The sequence below is a fragment of the Lissotriton vulgaris genome, chromosome 7 (genome assembly GCF_964263255.1).
Source record: "Lissotriton vulgaris chromosome 7, aLisVul1.2, whole genome shotgun sequence".
Lineage (NCBI taxonomy): Eukaryota > Metazoa > Chordata > Amphibia > Caudata > Salamandridae > Lissotriton > Lissotriton vulgaris.
Genome location: NC_141695.1, coordinates 1701441333 through 1701460895, shown reverse-complemented (window position 1 = coordinate 1701460895; position 19563 = coordinate 1701441333). Strand labels below are relative to the sequence as shown.

Below are 19563 nucleotides of genomic sequence, written 5' to 3'. Positions count from 1 at the left end.
ACAACAAGCATCCCCAGATAACTTGTGGTATTGTAATTTGTTGTCATGCTCCACTGGCAGCATCAGTAGACGATGCAAAGTAATACCTTTAATGTTATGTGCTGCCAGTCCAGTAGGAGCGGTAACAACACAAGACAGCGATGACTCAGTCCTTTCCTGCAAATAACAAGAAATTGCTTTAATAAGGAAACTTTTTCCAGTTCCCGCTTCTCCACTCACGTACAGTCGGACAGGCTTCAACGACGTACATGAGCACTCTTTCTTCTCATGACTTAATCCATGATCAATTTGCTTGGTAACTTCGTCATATATTTTCCTCTGCTCAACGTTGAGTTGTTTTTCCAAGTCTTCTAAGTTAACCGCATCCTCCTGAGCATGTGCCATGGCTATTTCCACTTCATTCATAGCAGTGGCAGCTTCATTTTCGATAATAGGTCCTCCTAGTGGATCCTGACTCAATGAAACAGAACTCTGACTGTCCTGAGAACTGTCTCTGGCTATCTCGGCTGCAATCGTTGCTTCCTGCTCAATTTCCAAAGTCAACATTTCTTGATATTTGGGAAAAGCAGGACATTCTATGGTCTCCTTTGCGGCAGTGAAAGAGTCTTCGTAACAGAGGAAATCTCCAAGCAGTTCCTCTTCTGCACGCCAAGGCTTGAACAGTTGCAAAAGTGCTAAATAGAAAAACTCCTTTTTTTCTGGAGATTCGCCACTCAATTTTCGATGGTTTACTAATTGGCATTTTCTTTGCTTGACCAGACATCCCTCACTTCCAATTACAGCATACACTCCTTTCTCAATATCTTCTTTGATGTTCCTCTTGAATATGTAATTTTGTAGAACATCATATAGACAAACATTCTCAAGGTGACTGCTTCGATTTGGATAATATGTATCCAACATGTTGGTCTTCAAAATGTCGGTACTGTTTGGCTCCTTTTCCGCCAAATACTCAATTTCCCGGACAGGTTTTAGAACTCGATTTCGCGTTGCAGCAAGACCAAGACTCGCCCAAACGATACTCCTGGATTTGGCATAGAGACTTGCTGAAGACAACCGGTCAGAACATTCGTAAGCTCCGATTTCTCGATGCGACAACATCTTCAAACTGAAACTGTACAACTTCTTGCTGAGGCTTTTTTCATGGGAAATATCCTCCCACATATCCTTCAATTCTGTCTTTTCTTTTTTGGTGATGTAAGATGTCACATACCGAGCCACAGCCATACAGTTGTCAGCCACAAACTGTATATCCATGTTAGCATTCCACATGGACAAAATCACTGGGTTGTAGTCGTTGATGTACTTGGACTCTTCGTTCCTTTTCAAATTGTATGTATTTTTGGGTGATTTCCTCGTCACATTATGTCGCAGAGAAGACATCAAACTGTTCACTCTTCCTTTAGAAATCACCGGTTATGGAAAGTTGAAACGACATTTGGTGTAGAACTTGTCCTTGTTTCTGAATTTACGACGACAGTACTTTCCACAACGATGGCTTTGGAAACGTAGAACTTGTTCTCTTAGGCTTTTCTTCTCCATTGCGTTTGGAACAGCACATGTAGAATACTGTTCTATGAAATTCATCACTAAGTCATCCGGATCTGTTCCAAATTTAGGTGCATCCTTGATCCACAGCAGCATATGTATATGAGGAGCACCTCTTGCTTGGTACTCCTTTCTCCAGAAGAAATCCAACACCTCTCCAAGAGGTGGATTCTTCTTATTTGTGATGAAAGACATCATAGCTTCAAATCTATGATTGAAGAACCTGCATACATTCACTGGATCCAAAGAACACAGTTCTCCAGGTGTCTTGAATTCAATGTTTTCAATATTTCCATTTGCCTCTCGTAGAAATTCAAGTAAGTCGTCCCAGCCATACTCGGCACAGCTCAGAGTGAGGAACCATGTTGGAGTTCCTAAGTTCCTCAGCATACATTTTAAATCACCATGACGACGGTACCAGTACTCATTAGTACCACGCTGACACGCCATGAGATTAATTAGGTGAGAATCCAAAATACTGTCTTGGACATTGACTTTATGCATAAAGTCACTTGCCGAGATGTTTCGCATCTGTATACCACTTTTTAAGATGTGGTTCACTGCATATGACAGTCCAGACAGATCGCTTTCAAACAGGAGATGAAACAAATAGGGAATGCATTGACGAAACCTAGGATCTTCTGCATACAGTCGTAAAGTCCGGTATTCAGACGCAGGAATTTGATGAAGTCGCTCATCATATCTTCCTCCTTGACCTGTTGGAAATAGCTGTGGGAAACACCGAGCTTCCAAACTTTCCTCCCAAACACTAATGGGACTCCCTTTGGCTTGTTTCATTTGAAACAACTCAATAGCATTCCCCATGACTTCCTTGGAATGCAAAGGATGAACACTATAATGTTCATATATTTCTTCACTTTTAGAGACCTCTACTTTCTCAATTTGGCCAGCACACAAATCGCTATCCTCTTCATCACTTACTTCCTCTTCTGCAACATATACATTCTTATAGTACTTATTATTTTTCTTCAAATACAATGTTGCCTTTTTGACTTTCCTAACATCCACTAAATCTTGCCATATTTTCTTATTCTTTGTCGGAACCCCATTAACCAAGATAACCAGAGGTTCCTCTTCCACTTTTTCTACTCCAATTGTGTTTGTTTTTGTTCAAATCTAGAGGCAAATAAACAACTCTTCCCTTTAATCCTCTCTGTAAATCTGATGGAGGCAACTTCCCTGTCTTTGGCTCCATTCTTACAATAGCCTGAAAGGGATGGATACTTTGAATCAAAATAGATTCATAAGTATTTAAATCCTTCAATTCAGAAGGAATCTCAACCAATTCCAGATTATTATGAACCGCCCTAGCAGGCATCTGGTTTTGGTTTAATTTGTTACAACAATAAGTACACACACGTTGATCCGATCCCAAATCAAAATAATTTTCTACCATCAAGTATGTGGCAAAATCCTTCCATTCACTATTATTTTCCCTTTCACTTTTTGCATATAAATCCACTAACTTAATCTGATTCTTGTAATAAGTGCGTCGACAACACACACAAGTGAAATTAGGCCTCTCACTTGATTTCATCTGAAACGTGGCAATTTCCTTCTGAAAATTATCTGTACTGGAAACCTGTACATTATCTTCAACATTACCCTCTACTTCTGGGTCAATTTGAACATTCTCATCTTTACTTCCAAAGTAACAAAACTCAATTTCTTCACAAATATTCTTGACATCTATTTCAGAACCATGCAAAAGAGCAGCACATAATTGTTTAAGCATAATTGCTGGACTCTTAGCATAATACAACATTCTCACTAATTTCCTCACTTTATTATGATGCACTGCTAGCATCCTGAAATGATGAAAAACACTCTGGCATACTCTCCTGGAAAGACAAGCCAGTGAATGACCACGCAAACCTGTCATTTGTCTCACTCTGCAAGGATCTAATTCTTGCAACAACTTCATTTTCTGCTTCAAACTTTTCTTATTAAATGTCCGTACAAAATCACAAAGCAAATTGATGGAATTCTGTCGCACACTGCAAATAGAACTACACTTCCAAATGTACACAGGACCTTTAGGACGTCTTTCTAAAACCTCATTACCTAACACCTCTTCTTTCTCTGTTGTCACAAGTTTTTCTTTTTCAACTGGACAACCATCCTTCACTTCATAAGCTCGACCACTGGTGTCAACTGCAAACACCAAATGATTATCCTGAAAATAACTCTCCTCATTAAAAAATGCCTCACAACTTGAACTATGCATCCATTCTCCGGAAAAAACTTCACAAAAGTTACTACGATTAACTTCTCTCTTCCATCTACTATTTGATTTGAAATCAGAAATTACCTTGTTAAGTTTCCTAATTCTATTGATTACCAAAATAAATAACTTTCGCTTAATTTGGAAAGCATGATCAATAATTTTCTCTACATTTTTCTTTTTCTTATAAAATGCCACTTTCTGTTGGCCTTTCTTAATATTTTTTAATAAATTAACTATTATCCTGTTGCGGAACATTCGTTTTCGAATGTCCTTAAACTGTTGTTTCCTTCTACTATCATGCACAGAGTTATCTCTTGCTCTAGCAGTAACATTTTTCATTGGTCTTTCCTTTCCATTTAAATTGCTTCTCTTTTTCTGGACTGAAACATTTTTTGTTGAAATACTTTTTTTACTACAAATATTTCTTATGAATGATTTCGTGCTCTTACCCGGAGCTTTCTTGGTGATTTCACAAGTTTTTTTGGGAGAGGACTGCTGCAATAATAGATGATCCTGCTGTCTTTGACGTTTTCTAGCCTTTCTAATTCGATTCTTAGTTGGCATTTTTAAAATTTTGAAATGATCTGCAGTTGAATCTGTGGAAAAATATAATAAAAAATGTTATCAACCACTATTACCAAACAGTAAATGAATAACAGTCATCAAAAACTTAACACCCTACTTATTATTTAACATAGCAAATCTTTTGCACCACCACTGCGTCACAAAAGTGACGCACAGTGGTACAAAACAGGCATACACCTATCATAAATCTCTCCCTAACATTTTAAATGATTGATTCAGGATGACGATAAGGTGTGGCCTATCCACCTCTGGAGCATATTAAAAAGGCATTTGAGTGTCTATGATGTTATTTTTCCCATTTAAATTGAAGAGCTTTCTCCATGGGGCAAGTTTCTTGTAAATATGCTCCCACCTGTGCTTGGCAAATTTAGATTTTGATTATGGGAGTTACATAGCCATGTTAAAAGTGCAAGGGCAATCAAAAAAACGCTTTCATGTGTCTTAAGAACATTTTAAGTCAATGAGGAAACACAGGTGATGTAATTCTGAAATGAGGAAAAGAAACTCCACATTTTTCAATTACATCACTAGTGTTTCCTAAGTTTATGAATGACATTGTGCAGATGAAGTTTAGGTCTGACCACAGATTCAAAAGAGGTCTGCCCTTTGTTCAAGAGTGAAGTGGACATGACTTACTTCATTGGTAGGCCTTCACATGTAATTGCCAAGCACAGGTGGGAGCGTATTTACAAGAAACTTGCCCCATGAAGAACACTTTCCATTTAAAAAGGGAAAAATAACATCATAGACACTCAAATGCCTTTTAAATATGGCCCAAACAACCTATGAAGCTCTAGCAGTACATATCCAGAAATGTAATTGATTTAAAAAAACGTTTTTGAACACAACATATAAATCAATTGTATACCTACATTCAGTCGGAAATGACTGAAAATGTCCTTAAGACACATGAAAGCGTTTTTTTGAATGCCCTTGCACCATTTTTGGGACATTTTTAACATGGCTATGTAACTCCCATAATCAAAATCTAAATTTGCCAAGCACAGGTGAGAGCGTATTTACAAGAAACTTGCCCCATGAAGAACGCTTTCCATTTAAAAAGGGAAAAATAACATCATAGACACTCAAATGCCTTATAAATATGGCCCAAACAACCTATGAAGCTCTAGCAGTTCATATCCAGAAATGTAATTGATTTCAAAAAATCGTTTTTAAACACAACATATAAATCAATTGTATACCTACATTCAGTTGGAAATGACTGAAAATGTCCTTAAGACACATGAAAGCGTTTTTTTGAATGCCCTTGCACCATTTTTGGGACATTTTTAACATGGCTAAGTAACTCCCATAATCAAAATCTAAATTTGCCAAGCACAGGTGGGAGCGTATTTACAAGAAACTAGCCCCATGAAGAAAGCTCTTCAATTAAAATGGGAACAATAACATCAGAGACACTCAAATGCCTTATAAATATGGCCCAAACAACCTATGAAGCTCTAGCAGAACATATCCAGAAATGTAATTGTTTTCAAAAATCGTTTTTAAACACAACATATCTGTTTCAGCTTACATGAGAGACCATGGAATGGGCTCCATGTACAACAATAACTTGTGTTACTGCATGCCAGATTTCTACACAGAATATACAATTACAATTTCTCAAAGAAACAAAATCTATTTGTATATCACTTGAGACAAAGCCACATTTTAAAAACACAGCTTTCTTCATCATTTTCTCCTTAAATCATACTATTCTCTATCTAAATTAAATAAATCTTTTCTCACCTTAGCAAATACTTTTTGAGTTTCAAAACAGTCTCAAAAATACACCAAATTGTCTTCAGCAGAACAAAGAGGATGCACTCCAGAGGCTGCAGCTATAGAAAGCACAGAAATGCTGATATTCATTACACATATCTCTCATATTAGCCAATCATAACTCTTCCCCCACTTTTTTCAAATCAAAACCCTTCCCCCCTCTGTCCTCTCTGCCTTTTTTGCTTAGCAACCACCTCCTGAAAGACCTCTCATGTTTGCAAGTTCACACAACAATGTTTCAATTGAACTCTGAACTCTCAGTGCACCTGCGTATCCAGTGCAATCTTTCATTAAATGTTTTTTCCTTGACCATTCAAATTACATCTTTCAAAGAACACATCCATGCACCCTAACTTTCTGTTTTCAGAAATGGAAATGCACCAATCACTGCTAATGAATCATTAGCACTGGAAATCCACAGTTTTTTTTCTTTACAAACTCCTACTGTTTCAACTGCCCTTTCATTACCACACTTCATCTGACTGCAGCACAACCTTCTCCCACCATGTTTAATGTCTGGATTGTTGGACATAGTTACATCTACTGGGCTCAAAGGTATGCTGAGAACAGAAATTTACCTAACCTCAATTTACAAGATGTGGAAATTAAGTGGTTGGGCCAAAGAGGATTAAAATGTCACCAATTGATACCATTGGTGAAAACCTTTATGCATTTGCCAAAACCTGACCTGTTAATTGTGCACTGTGGAGGTAATGATTTGGGCACTTTGACTGGGGTAGGTCTGGAAATGCTTTTAAAGGACACCTTTGAGCAATTAATGGCACTTTTTCCTCAAACTGCCTTGGTATATTCCAATATATGCCAAAGACAGAAATGGAGGTGGTCCAACCAATTTTGTCCACAAATTGAGAAGTCGAGGAAGCATGTAAACAAATCTGTTTCAGCTTACATGAGAGACCATGGAATGGGCTCCATGTACAACAATAACTTGCGTTACTACATGCAAGATATCTACAGAGGAGATGGAGTTCACTTCTCAGATGAGGGCAACAGAATTTTCATTTTGAATTTAAGACTGTGCATTGGTACCTACTTATAAGTACCTAAATGTACCATAAACCCAAAAGCTCTTCTCAGAGCTACCCTACATCTGATCACTCACATTTATTATTTTTCTCTAACTTTTTTCTCTAATTTTCAACAAACTACGCTCCCCGGAGCGCTACCCGGTACGCGAACTGGAAGCTAACCGCGCAAAATTTAAAAAAAAAATGTTTTTTTCCCGCACATATGGTCCTCCTCAGCCACCCTCAGAAAACCTAGGGGGTCAAGATAAATCTACCGTGCCCCCTTCTACCCATTCTGAACATTATTTGCCCTCCATCTTGTATCTTGATTCGACCGAAACACAAAATGGTGGACTCCCGTAACGCTGCTGGTTCGCGGACCGGGACGCATACCGGGAAGCGGTCCAATAAAAAAGGTGGGAAAGTAATTCACAGAAAAACGACTGGAGACACTCTCACCAAATATAGATTAGCTCATACTACATAACAATCCCTTTCATTTTCACAAATTTGATTGAAATTCCATTTAGCCATTTAGCCTGTAGACCTCTCTAAATACCGTGAGGTAAATTACTTCACAAAACACATCTGAAGTGTTGGAATTGACAACCAATGAAAATGTTACTTTCATTTTCTACTTTTATTACCTGACATTTGATTGGTTATATACCTGAATATATATATAGGAAGAGAAGGAAACACAGCCATTTTGACTGCTACTTCTTGTTGTACATTACATTTGAATTATCACTAAACACTTCAACTTGTTTGTGAAGGTAAGTTGTTATTTTTAAAACTGAAGTATATTGTGCACTATAAGTCAATATGGTAAACTTTTTCTGATAATAATATACTATCCCTCTGTAGTAGTTATAGATTTAGATAGACTTCTCTGTTATAGTTATGGATGGAGTTAGGCTTCTCTTGGTTAAATCACATACACTTTTTTTTAGTCCTACTTCCACTCTGATACTATACACTGCCAAAAGATAAATTCACTGATAAAAACTGCCTATCTAAAATTAATCCCAACAGTGCCCTATCTCTACTAATATATATTTTTTTTATCCAAATTTCAGGCAAAATGGAAGGCGAACAGAAAGTTGTATTTAAAATTGTACTGCAAGAGAGCAGCCAAGAAAACATTTATCAAAATGAAAATGAAAATGAATTTATGGATGAAAGTAGGGACCAGGAACTACTGCAATGTGTGGAAGCAGTGGATAACCTCCTTAAATATGAGGACATTTTACACCCTCAAAGACTACAAAGTATATTCAATGAGAACTATGAAATTTCTGACAGTGAAATGTTAGAAAGTTTAATAAATTATGAAACACAATCACAATAAAAAAAAATGCTTAAAAAATAAGGAAAATAAAAAATAATCAACAAAAACAACAAACAATTAACATACAGTATTTGAAAAGTCTATCATTCTTTTTTCCTTATAGTACGCTGCCCAGAACGCTTTCCGGTTCGCGGACTGGGCGCTTCCCACGCAAAAAAAAAAAAGGCCCTGCTGGGCCCTTTTAAAACCTCCACATAAAACCTAGGGGGTCAACGAGGATGTACTATGCCCCCTTATGGTAATTTCCCCCTTTGTTTTGGCCTCCTCTTGTCTCTCGCTCCTACCGAGAGACAAGATGGCGGCCGCTCCGGACTGTTTAGAATGTTGACAGACACCGGAGAGCCAATCAGCTTCGCATCGCAAAGTTCCGTTACGCGAAAAGTACGCGAACCGGAGCGCTGCCCGGAGCGCTGTCACTTTATCTTTTTTTGAACGTTAATTTCTCAAAATCCACTGAAGCACATATATTGAGACCTAGCAAAGGCACATCGGGCTAACAGTCCCTACAATTTTGCCAAGTTTCATGCAAATCCATTCAGCCGTTCGGGCTAAAAGTGAGGCCAACCGCCCTATGAAATTAACATTGGAAAAACGCGTTTTGGGACCCCCCTTTTTTTTCGACCCCCCCTTGACGAACCCCCCCCAAATTTTCAGGGGCTGCTTAGAAACAAAATGTGCAATTTTCCTGAAAATTTCAGCCAATTCCGTCCACAAACGCCAAAGTTATTAGACATAGAATTTTCAAAAGTCCCATAGGGAAAAAATCCTAACTATATATACCTACTGGCGACCGCCAGTAGGTAATATATATATATATATATATATATATATATATATATATATATATATATATATATATATATATATATATATATATATATATATATATATTATATATAATATATATATTTTTTTATATATATATATGTAATTAATAGGGTAGATCCTGTTGTTTTTTTTTATGATTCCCTACTCACCTTTCTATTTCTAAAACTTTGCATCTTGGAGTTTAAACTGTAGGTAAAACAACCGAGCTGTCCTATTAAAGATTTTCCAGTGTGTCGCCCGAGTGGCCTCTACTTCTTCTGAATGGAGTGGTGTGTTTTGGATATTTCCACGCTAACCAGAGTCGCTTAAGAGGCCCCGTTCTGTCAAGAGGCTGGAGTGATGCTGGTATCTGCTGCAGCTTTTCTTCACGTCCAAGTTTTTGAAAGAACTCCTGCCCGCCTTGAAGTGCTGGTCAAGCCATGGGCTGCTGCCAGGCGCAGCTCGTTATTAATAAGGAGGCAAGTTCATTGCAACTATGACTCACTGTCCGGTGGGCATATGTATAACGAGGCTGGAACATCAAAGGGGACTCGAGGAAGTCATATGACAGATCTTCAAACAAGGACTTTATATTCTCGACACTCCGCACCTTTTTGTCTAACAACAAACACCCATAGGAGCTTATAACGATCAGGCTCTCCCCGGGCAACACTTACCCTTTAACACTGCATTCTGGGAGCTGTAGTTTTGTTGAAGCTACAGTGGAGTTGTGACCATGTGACCATATATATATATATATATATTCTCACGCTCCAAGTTCCCACCAGGCTGCTGTACTCTTATGGCGGGTGCAGTTGATCGCGAGGTGGGAATCGCGATAGTATTCACGCTCAAAACACACAAGGTGTAAAACACTCACGTGGACACCGGGTAGCTTGCAGACATCCCTTTATAAGACGCGTTTCGGCGCAATGCCTTCATCAGTTATAAGAAATGTTTGCGTGTTGGCAGTCTGCTCATTGCTTTATATCACAATGTCCTCAGTTCATATTGGCTAATGCCGGGCCAATGGCGTGGCTGCTTACACTTCTCTGGCCAATGTCGCCATCCCAGTGCCACGCCCCTTTGGCTTCCCAAGGCTCGTCCCGGGCTCCCATCGTCAGCTGATGTGTCCGTCATGCATCCTCAGGCGTCGATCAGATGGGTCGGCGTCCTCAGGCTTGTATAGCTCGCGTCCTGATAGGACGACGGTCCACCTCAGCACATCAGCGGTTCAAGCAGCAAAAAATGTTCACGCTCCAAGTTCCCACCAGGCTGCTGTACTCTTATGGCGGGTGCAGTTGATCACGAGGTGGGAATCACGATAGTATTCACGCTCAAAACACACAAGGTGTAAAACACTCACGGGGACACCGGGTAGCTTGCAGACATCCCTTTATAAGACGCGTTTCGACGCAATGCCTTCATCGAAATGTTTGCGTGTTGGCAGTCTGCTCATTGCTTTATATCACAATGTCCTCAGTTCATATAGGCTAATGCCGGGCCAATGGCGTGGTTGCTTACACTTCTCTGGCCAATGCCACCATCCCAGTGCCACGCCCCTTTGGCTTCCCGAGGCTCGTCCCGGGCTCCCATCGCCAGCTGATGTGTCCGTCATGCATCCGCAGGCGTCGATCAGATGGGTCGGCATCCTCAGGCTTGTATAGCTCGCATCCTGATAGGACGACGGTCCACCTCAGCACATCAGCGGTTCAAGCAGCAAAAAATGTTCACGCTCCAAGTTCTCACCAGGCTGCTGTACTCTTATGGCGGGTGCAGTTGATCGCGAGGTGGGAATCGCGATAGTATTTACGCTCAAAACACAGAAGGTGTAAAACACTCACGGGGACACCGGGTAGCTTGCAGACATCCCTTTATAAGAGGCGTTTCGGCGCAATGCCTTCATCAGTTATAAGAAATGTTTGCGTGTTGGCAGTCTGCTCATTGCTTTATATCACAATGTCCTCAGTTCATATTGGCTAATGCCGGGCCAATGGCGTTGTTGCTTACACTTCTCTGGCCAATGCCGCCATCCCAGTGCCATGCCCCTTTGCCTTCCCGAGGCTCGTCCCGGGCTCCCCTCGCCAGCTGATGTGTCCGTCATGCATCCGCAGGCGTCGTTCAGATGGGTCGGCATCCTCAGGCTTGTATAGCTCGCGTCCTGATAGGACGACGGTCCACCTCAGCACATCAGCGGTTCAAGCAGCAAAAAATGTTCACGCTCCAAGTTCCCACCAGGCTGCTGTACTCTTATGGCGGGTGCAGTTGATCGCGAGGTGGGAATCGTGATAGTATTCACGCTCAAAACACACAAGGTGTAAAACACTCACGGGGACACCGGGTAGCTTGCCGACATCCCTTTATAAGACGCGTTTCGGCGCAATGCCTTCATCAGTTATAAGAAATGTTTGCGTGTTGGCAGTCTGCTCATTGCTTTATATCACAATGTCCTCAGTTCATATTGGCTAATGCCGGGCCAATGGCGTGGTTGCTTACACTTCTCTGGCCAATGCCGCCATCCCAGTGCCACGCCCCTGTGGCTTCCCGAGGCTCGTCCCAGGCTCCCCTCGCCAGCTGATGTGTCTGTCATGCATCCGCAGGCATCGATCAGATGGGTCGGCGTCCTCAGGCTTGTATAGCTCGCGTCCTGATAGGACGACGGTCCACATCAGCGGTTCAAGCAGCAAAAAATGTACACGCTCCAAGTTCCCACAAGGCTGCTGTACTCTTATGGCGGGTGCAGTTGATCGTGAGGTGGGAATCGCGTGAATACTATCGCGATTCCCACCTCGCGATCAACTGCACCCGCCAAAGGGGCGTGGCACTGGGATGGCGGCATTGGCCAGAGAAGTGTAAGCAGCCACGCCATTGGCCCGGCATTAGCCAATATGAACTGAGGACATTGTGATATAAAGCAATGAGCAGACTGCCAACACGCAAACATTTCTTATAACTGATGAAGGCATTGCGCCGAAACGCGTCTTATAAAGGGATGTCTGCAAGCTACCCGGTGTCCCCGTGAGTGTTTTACACCTTGTGTGTTAATATATATATATATATATATATATATATATATATATATATATATATATATATATATATATATATATACATATATCACAAAGTCGAATGCCCCTTCTGGGAACTCTGCACGTGGACCGGTGGCGCGATATTCGCCGGCGGTGCATGTACCGGCATACAATCCCAAAAATGCTCCAATAATACGCGCTCTCAGAAGTCTTTTGCCAAAAAGGAAAGTTTAATCCAGGTAACGGGTTTCGGAAGCATTGCTGGTATTGTGACTATGTAAACCTGAATGAAGCAACGGTTTCTCGTGTGAACAAGGAAGTTCGCTTCCGAAACGTGTTACCTGGATTAAACTTTACTTTTTGGCAAAAGACTTCTGAGAGCGCGTATTATTGGAGCCTTTTTGGGATATATATATATATAATATGGTTTATTTTTTTATGTCATTACCAGGGTAGATCCTGTTTTTGTTTTGTTTGTATTTATGATTCCCTACTCACCACTTTAAAACTTTGCATCTTGGAGTTTAAACTGTAGGCAAAACAATACCTTCCTAACATCTCATTTGATGGGGAACTTCTCTTTTGTCCCCAAGTGAATGAGATGTTAGAGAAGATCAAGAAGGACACCAAGATTGCAATATCGAGGGCACGCTGTAGTCTGCTACTCCCAGGGGCACCTTTTGCAGACCACAAGCCAGGTGCATGCACAGGATCACACCTTCCGGCCGGGTGCAATTCTACCAGTGCCAACAACAGGCCAGCAGCAAAATGGAAAGGGATGCTTGAGGGGAGGTTTCACAGCAGCAAAGGCAGAGGTAGAGGTGGCTACAGTCTCTCCTTTTGGTGTATGGTTCCCTCTCATGGAGCTTGGCCCATTACATGTAGTTGTTCCCTCCCATCAATTTATGTTAGTTTCGGCAATCACATTTTTTTTCTTTGTTTGTACTTGGCTCGTGTTTTCGAATGTTGTCTTTTGGGGCTTATCAATCTAAATGCACTCAGGTGACGGCATTTTTATTTCCCAACCACAGATGATATTTATCTTTTTGAGATTGGCATGCCTAGTTTTTGTTGTTGTTATAACGGGGAGAGCACGCTGAGACAGTTCTAAAGTTGTCACCTCTGGATGTTATGCCACATTATTTCTCCCAGACAACCAGCATATTTTGCATTCCAGCTTGTTCACCCAACGGGAGATGATGAACTACTACACTTTGAGGCAGTCTCCCACTTCTATACCTAGGGACATTTGGCGACTCTCTAGGTCTTGCCTTCCCCGTAGCAACGTGGATAGTCCTGAGGGCCCTGCCGAGAAAACAGCCGAATAGCTACTTCGCTTATGCATTGTCTCTTGTTGGTCTCGATTTGTGCCCTATTATCTTTTACTTTATAACTGTCCCTCTCTGTTTATCAACGGGTCGCTTCTTTTCACTTTCTATTTTATTTCTATGATCAGTACACACTGCTGTGCTAATCTGCTCAAATATAGGGCTATATTGTTGCACTTCCAATCACATAAGAATACTTATTATGTACAATTCTTATCCTTTTTTGGAATGTATCTATGCAACCTTTCTATTGCATGATCGCTTGTACTCTTTATACATGTTTGCCACATTGACTCTTGAATCTTATCGTTCCCACTTATGGCATTATTTTGTGTTTTTAGGTGTGTTTCCGACAGGCAGCGCTCCTTTGCATTAGGAATCCAGTGGATTGTCGTTAGAACTCTTGGTAAGTGTGGGCTGTAAGTAAAACTCACATCCCATCTAGTAAGGAGTCTGTGTTGTTATATTCTGACAAGAATAATTGCATGTGCTAAATATACCATCACATTTTAGAAACTATTTAGTACTGTCAGTATTTGTCATAGTCCTCCCCCTGAGCTTTTTACTACGTGGGGGTTCGATGAATTGCGTACAGCGCATACAAGAGCATAGCTTTATGTTAGTGGTAAAAACTATGAATCTCAGTGTCTACTGCACCCCTAATCTTGTCAAGGTCTATCAAAAAGCATCACTGAGTTGAGTAAAAGAAGGCATATTTTATCAGAAAAGTAGACTGGCAAACCAGAAAAGACTTTTTGACTCAGTGGTTAACCTTCATGTGTCTCATGATGTCCTTTAACTGGACCAGGGCAGAAAGGAAAGCACTGGGCTTGCCACATGGCTTTCCCCGGTGCACCTGGGTTTTAGTAGCCTTGGTTTGGTGAACAGTACCAAGTCCACTTTGCTCAGGAATTACGTTTTCCCACTTTGAGAAGTGGAAGCACTTTGTGTAATAATCTGCCTCAAGAGACATATGCCCAAAAAAACTGTTTAGCAAAGAAATTGATAGATTTACAGACATGCAACTGCAACCACCAAAATGTATTTGAAAAAATAATTGTTAGTCTATTTTGGAGTTAAAATGGAGGTGAGTAAGAAGATGCACAGTGCACACACATTGAACAGAGCCAGAGTGTGTGCCCAGTTTCTGATCCCTCTATCTGAATGAAACACGTAGTGATAGATTCCTTACCTTAGAATTACCCCCAGGAGTCGGACTAGATCCTGAAAGTTTTTCATCAGCAGTACCCCTGCGCGTCGGTAGGCGTCGTCGTGCGGATCCGCGTGCGTCTTTGGCGCCGGGATGGCATTGCTGGAGCTACTCAGACGCGCCAACGCGCACTGACGTCAGTTCCTTCTTTTTCTGCACCAGCAAGCGCAGATCCGGGAACAGCTCGTACCCTCAGTCAATTTTGGACTGAGTTATTCGAGGCCTTTTATCTTATCCTTTCGAGTCAATCGACTCCTGGTGTCGTAGGGATGCCTGGTTTCAAGAACTGTGGGGACTGTCATCGCATGATGTCGATGACGGACCCCCACCGCGTTTGTCTCAACTGCCTGTGGCTCGTCCACGACCCCAAATCATGCCAGGCCATGGCGCCGAAGACTTTGCAGGAGTTGCTTGAAGTCCGGCAGTCGGCACCGCGCCGCTCAAAGTCCCGGCCCTGTGGGAGGTTGAGGGACCGGTCGCGGAGTCGTCATCAGGGTCAGGTAAGTAGAAGCATTCCAAGAAGAAGTCGAAGAAGCATTGTCGCTCTTCGACTTCCCCTCGCCCGTCGCGCAACATGGCTGAGGGTGCGGGCAGTGCACCCCCGCGGCTCTGGGGGAGCCTGCGACATCGCCTCCAGTCTACCCCCTTTCCGAGTACGGGGGCGACGCCTGCATAGGTCAAGAGTTTCTTGCTGCCTTGGCCTGACTCTTTGGGCCGACTGGCCCTGCCGGTGTGCCTGCGGGCCCAACGGGGGGTCTTGCTTTACCATCTCCGGCGTCTCCGGCCCCGACACCGCTGGCCCCCCACGGATCCATGATCGGATCACGATCGACGCCAGTCGACCTTGTGACACCTCCACCCGCGCCGATCTCCCCGGCACCGCTTCCGTTGTCGCCCGCTCCTCGGATGACGTCCTCCCCATGTTCAGCCCTGACCCGGACACGTGCTGGATCGACATCGCCCGATGGCGATACCAACACCGATGGGGCCTTTTTGTGCCCTATGTCCGTCCTCCTTATTTTGGGCCTGTTCCACAGACTTCGGAGGAAGGGGAGGACTGGGAGGGGTCTGAGGACCCTTTAGCACAGGACTGTGCTTATGATGCAGACTTGACAGAGGATTTGGGGGAGGCCAGTGGTCTTGATACCTCACCTAACCCTGGCATGCTGTCTCCTCCTACCGTGGCTACGGAGGAGGGAGCCAGTTATGCAGTGGTGTTGCGTAGGGCAGCCGAGGATCTCCATCTCGAACTCCCTACGGTGGCCGTCAGGACTAACCTCCTGACAGAAGTGCTCCAACCGGCGGCTACCTCTTCGGAGCCCTTGCTGCCTTTTAATGAAGCACTGACAGACGTTCTTTTAGGCACCTGGTCCAGGCCCAACACAAGGGCTCCTGTGGATAGGAACGTGGCTCGACGCCATCGCCTGGCTTCGGGCGACCCCCTCTTTCTTACCAAACACCCCACCGCCGAGAGCTTGGTTATCCAAGCCTCAGCTTCCCAGAGCGTATTCCCTACCGCACCTCCGGACAGGGAATCCATGATGCTGGATCAGCTTGGCAAAAAGCTGTTTTCATCTTTCAACTCAGGGCTGCGGTCGGTGAACACCTCATGCCTCTTGGGCCGTCATACCCACTTTCTGTGGGACACGGTTGCACAGGTGCTGCTCAACTGCCTGGAGGAGGCCCAGGCAGTTCTTTCCCAGGCGGTTGCGGCTGGGAGAGATGCAGCGAAGTTCGCCATACGTTGTGGGCTGGATATCGCCGACTCACTGGGCATGTCGATTTCCACAATGGTGGTGCTTCGGCACCATGCCTGGTTGAGGACAACTGGCTTCTCAGGGGATGTCCAGCACACCTTGATGGACCTGCCCTTTGATAGTATTCGCCTTTCTGGCAACAAAGCAGACAGTGCGTTGGAGCACTTCAAAGACTCCCAGGCTACAGCCAAGTCCTTGGGCCTGTCGGCCGCTCGGCCTCCTCCTCCTTCTGCTTTTCGCTCCTTTCGTGGCCACGGAAGGGGCACCCCACAGCGTTCACAGAGCCACAGGTCACAGCAGCAACAACCTCAGCGTGGCCACGGATGTGGGAACCATCGAGGCGGTTCAGGGGGCCAGCGGGCTGGCCAGTCCACCACCACCCCTGCAGCATCCGCTTCCAAGCCCTCCTAGTCCTACCTTTCAGGCCCAATAGACGCCAATGGGTGGACGCATACGCCATCATTTCCACCACTGGCGCAACATCACTTCAGACAAATGGGTGCAGCAAATTGTCCGAAGGGGCTACTCCCTCCTCTTCGAGGCAACCCCACCCGCCATGCCACCTCAGTACCACCGCATGTCGGAGGATCACTTGGCGCTTCTCCAGCAGGAAGTTGCAGCCCTCTTGGCCAAGAGGGCCATCGAGTGCATTCCGATGCCAGAAGTAGGTTGTGGTTGTTATTCCCACTACTTTCTGGTTCCAAAGAAGGATAAGGGCCTGCGTCCTATCTTAGACCTTCTGAACGTCAATCGCTTCCTTCGGAAGGAGAAGTTCAAGATGCTTACACTTGCTCAGGTCTTGTCTGCCCTGGACCCGCAAGACTGGATGGTGGCGTTGGACTTGCAGGACGCATATTTCCATATCCCCGTCCTGCCTGCCCTCAGACACTACCTGGGATTCACAGTAGGCCACAAGCATTTCCAGTTCACTGTGCTACCTTTTGGCCTTACCAGCACCCCTCGGGTGTTCACGAAAGTGATGGTGGTGGTCGCAGCTCATCTCCGCAGATCAAGGGTTTCAGTCTTCCCCTATCTCGACGACTTGCTGTTGAAGGCGGGCTCGCCCCAGGCAGTTGTCTCCCACCTCCAGACTACGGCCGACCTGCATTCGCTGGGGTTTTCCATCAATGTGCCGAAGTCGCACTTAATTCCCTCGCAGAAGCTCCTTTTCATCGCAGCGGTCCCGGGCTCGGGGCAGTTTTGGGTTTATCCTCCCGAACAGCGAGTCCAGGACATTCAGGCTATGATTCCGATCTTTTCAGCCTCTGTCCCGGGTTTCGGTCAGGCTGACCATTCGGCTGCTGGGATTGATGGCCTCCTGCATCCTGCTTGTGAATCCTGCCAGATGGCATATGCAAGCTCTGCAGTGAAACCTGAAGTTCCAGTGGGCACAGCATCAGGGCAACCTGTCCGATCACGTCCAGATCTCAAAGGGCACTGCACGACAATTGCAGTGGTGGCTCACGAATCGCGATTGGGTCAATGGCAGATCCCTCTCCCTTCCCCTACCGGAACATACAGTTGTGACGGACACGTCCCTTCTGGGATGGTGCGGCCACATGGGAGAGGCAGAGATCAGAGGCCTCTGGTCTCCGGCGGAGTCCCAGCTCCACATCAACCTGTTGGAGCTTCGGGTAATTCGACTTGCACTGAAGGGATTCCTCACTGGGCCCAAGTTATTCTTGTGGCTCCGGACTGGGCTCGAAGAGTATGGTATCATGAGATACTCAGTATGAGCATCGATTTCCCGATCCATCTGCCTCTTCAGGAGCATCTTCTGTCACAGCAGCAGGGGACGGTCCTCCACCCGAACATGTCCAGCCTCCACCTCCTTGCGTGGAGATTGAGTGGCAGTAGTTGACATCTTTCGACCTGCCTCCCGAAGTACGTAATGTTATCTTGGCAGCCAGGCATCCCTCCACAAAAATGGTATACGCCTGTAGGTGGAATAAGTTTGTGGCATGGTGCACAGCAAAGGCTGTGGATCCCCTTTCTGCCCCTCTTTCAGAGATCCTTCTTTTTCTTCTATCTGTGGCCCAGCAGGGCTCTTCTCTGGGCACTATCAAGGGCTATTTCTCGGCCATTTCTGCCTTGCTAAGGCTCCCAGATCAGCCTTCCCTTTTCAAATCCCCTGTTGTAAATAGAATCTTGAAAGGCATCACGTACGTTTCCTCCTCTTCCTTTTGTGATGCCTCAGTGGGACTCAAATCTAGTTCTTATCTTTCTGATGTGTGCTCCCTTTGGCCACTTCACAATTGCCCTCTTCGTCTTCTAACTCTAAAGACTGCTTTCCTGGTTGCCATCACCTCTGCAAGAAGAGTGAGTGAGCTCCAGGCTCTTTCTCCTAAACCTCCTTTTCTCTCTGTCCATCCGGACAAAGTTGTTCTGAGGACTCGTCCTTCCTTTCTGCCAAAGGTTGTCACTGCCTTTCACATCGAGCAGACCATCACTTTGCCTACCTTCTTTCCGCCTCTTCATGCCTCTAAAGAGGAAGACAGGCTCTACTGTCTGGACCCAAAATGTGCACTCTCTTTCTATCTGAGCCGCACACAACAGTTCCGGGTGGAAGACCAGCTCTTTGTTGGCTACGTGGGTGCCAAGAAAGATCAGGCTGTGCACAAACGGACCATCTCTCGGTGGGTTAATCTGTGCATAAAGGCTGGTTACTCCTTGGCTAAAAAGGAGCCTCCAGTGGGGTTGCGCGCCCATTCTACCAGGGCGACGGCAGCCACTACTACTATGTGTTTCTTTCAGATACTCAAGTTACTTACCTTTGGTAACAATATATCTGTAAGAAACATTAGTAGTGATAGATTCCTTACCCCCCTCCACACCCATCCTCCCCGTTCTGCGAACTGATTTCTAGGGTTGTCATCCCTTTCAGGGCGCT

The 19563-nt window shown here is 44.3% G+C and overlaps 1 protein-coding gene across 1 annotated transcript in view; it reads left to right on the top strand.

The window, feature by feature from the left end:
- The window catches only part of LOC147706353 (solute carrier organic anion transporter family member 4A1-like), a 345292-nt gene that overhangs the window by 295874 nt on the left and 29855 nt on the right, over positions 1-19563 (top strand). The window contains exon 9 of the mRNA XM_086932845.1: positions 14048-14112. Within this exon, the coding sequence (XP_086788971.1) occupies positions 14048-14112 (65 nt within the window). The remainder of the gene's footprint in view (positions 1-14047; positions 14113-19563) is intronic.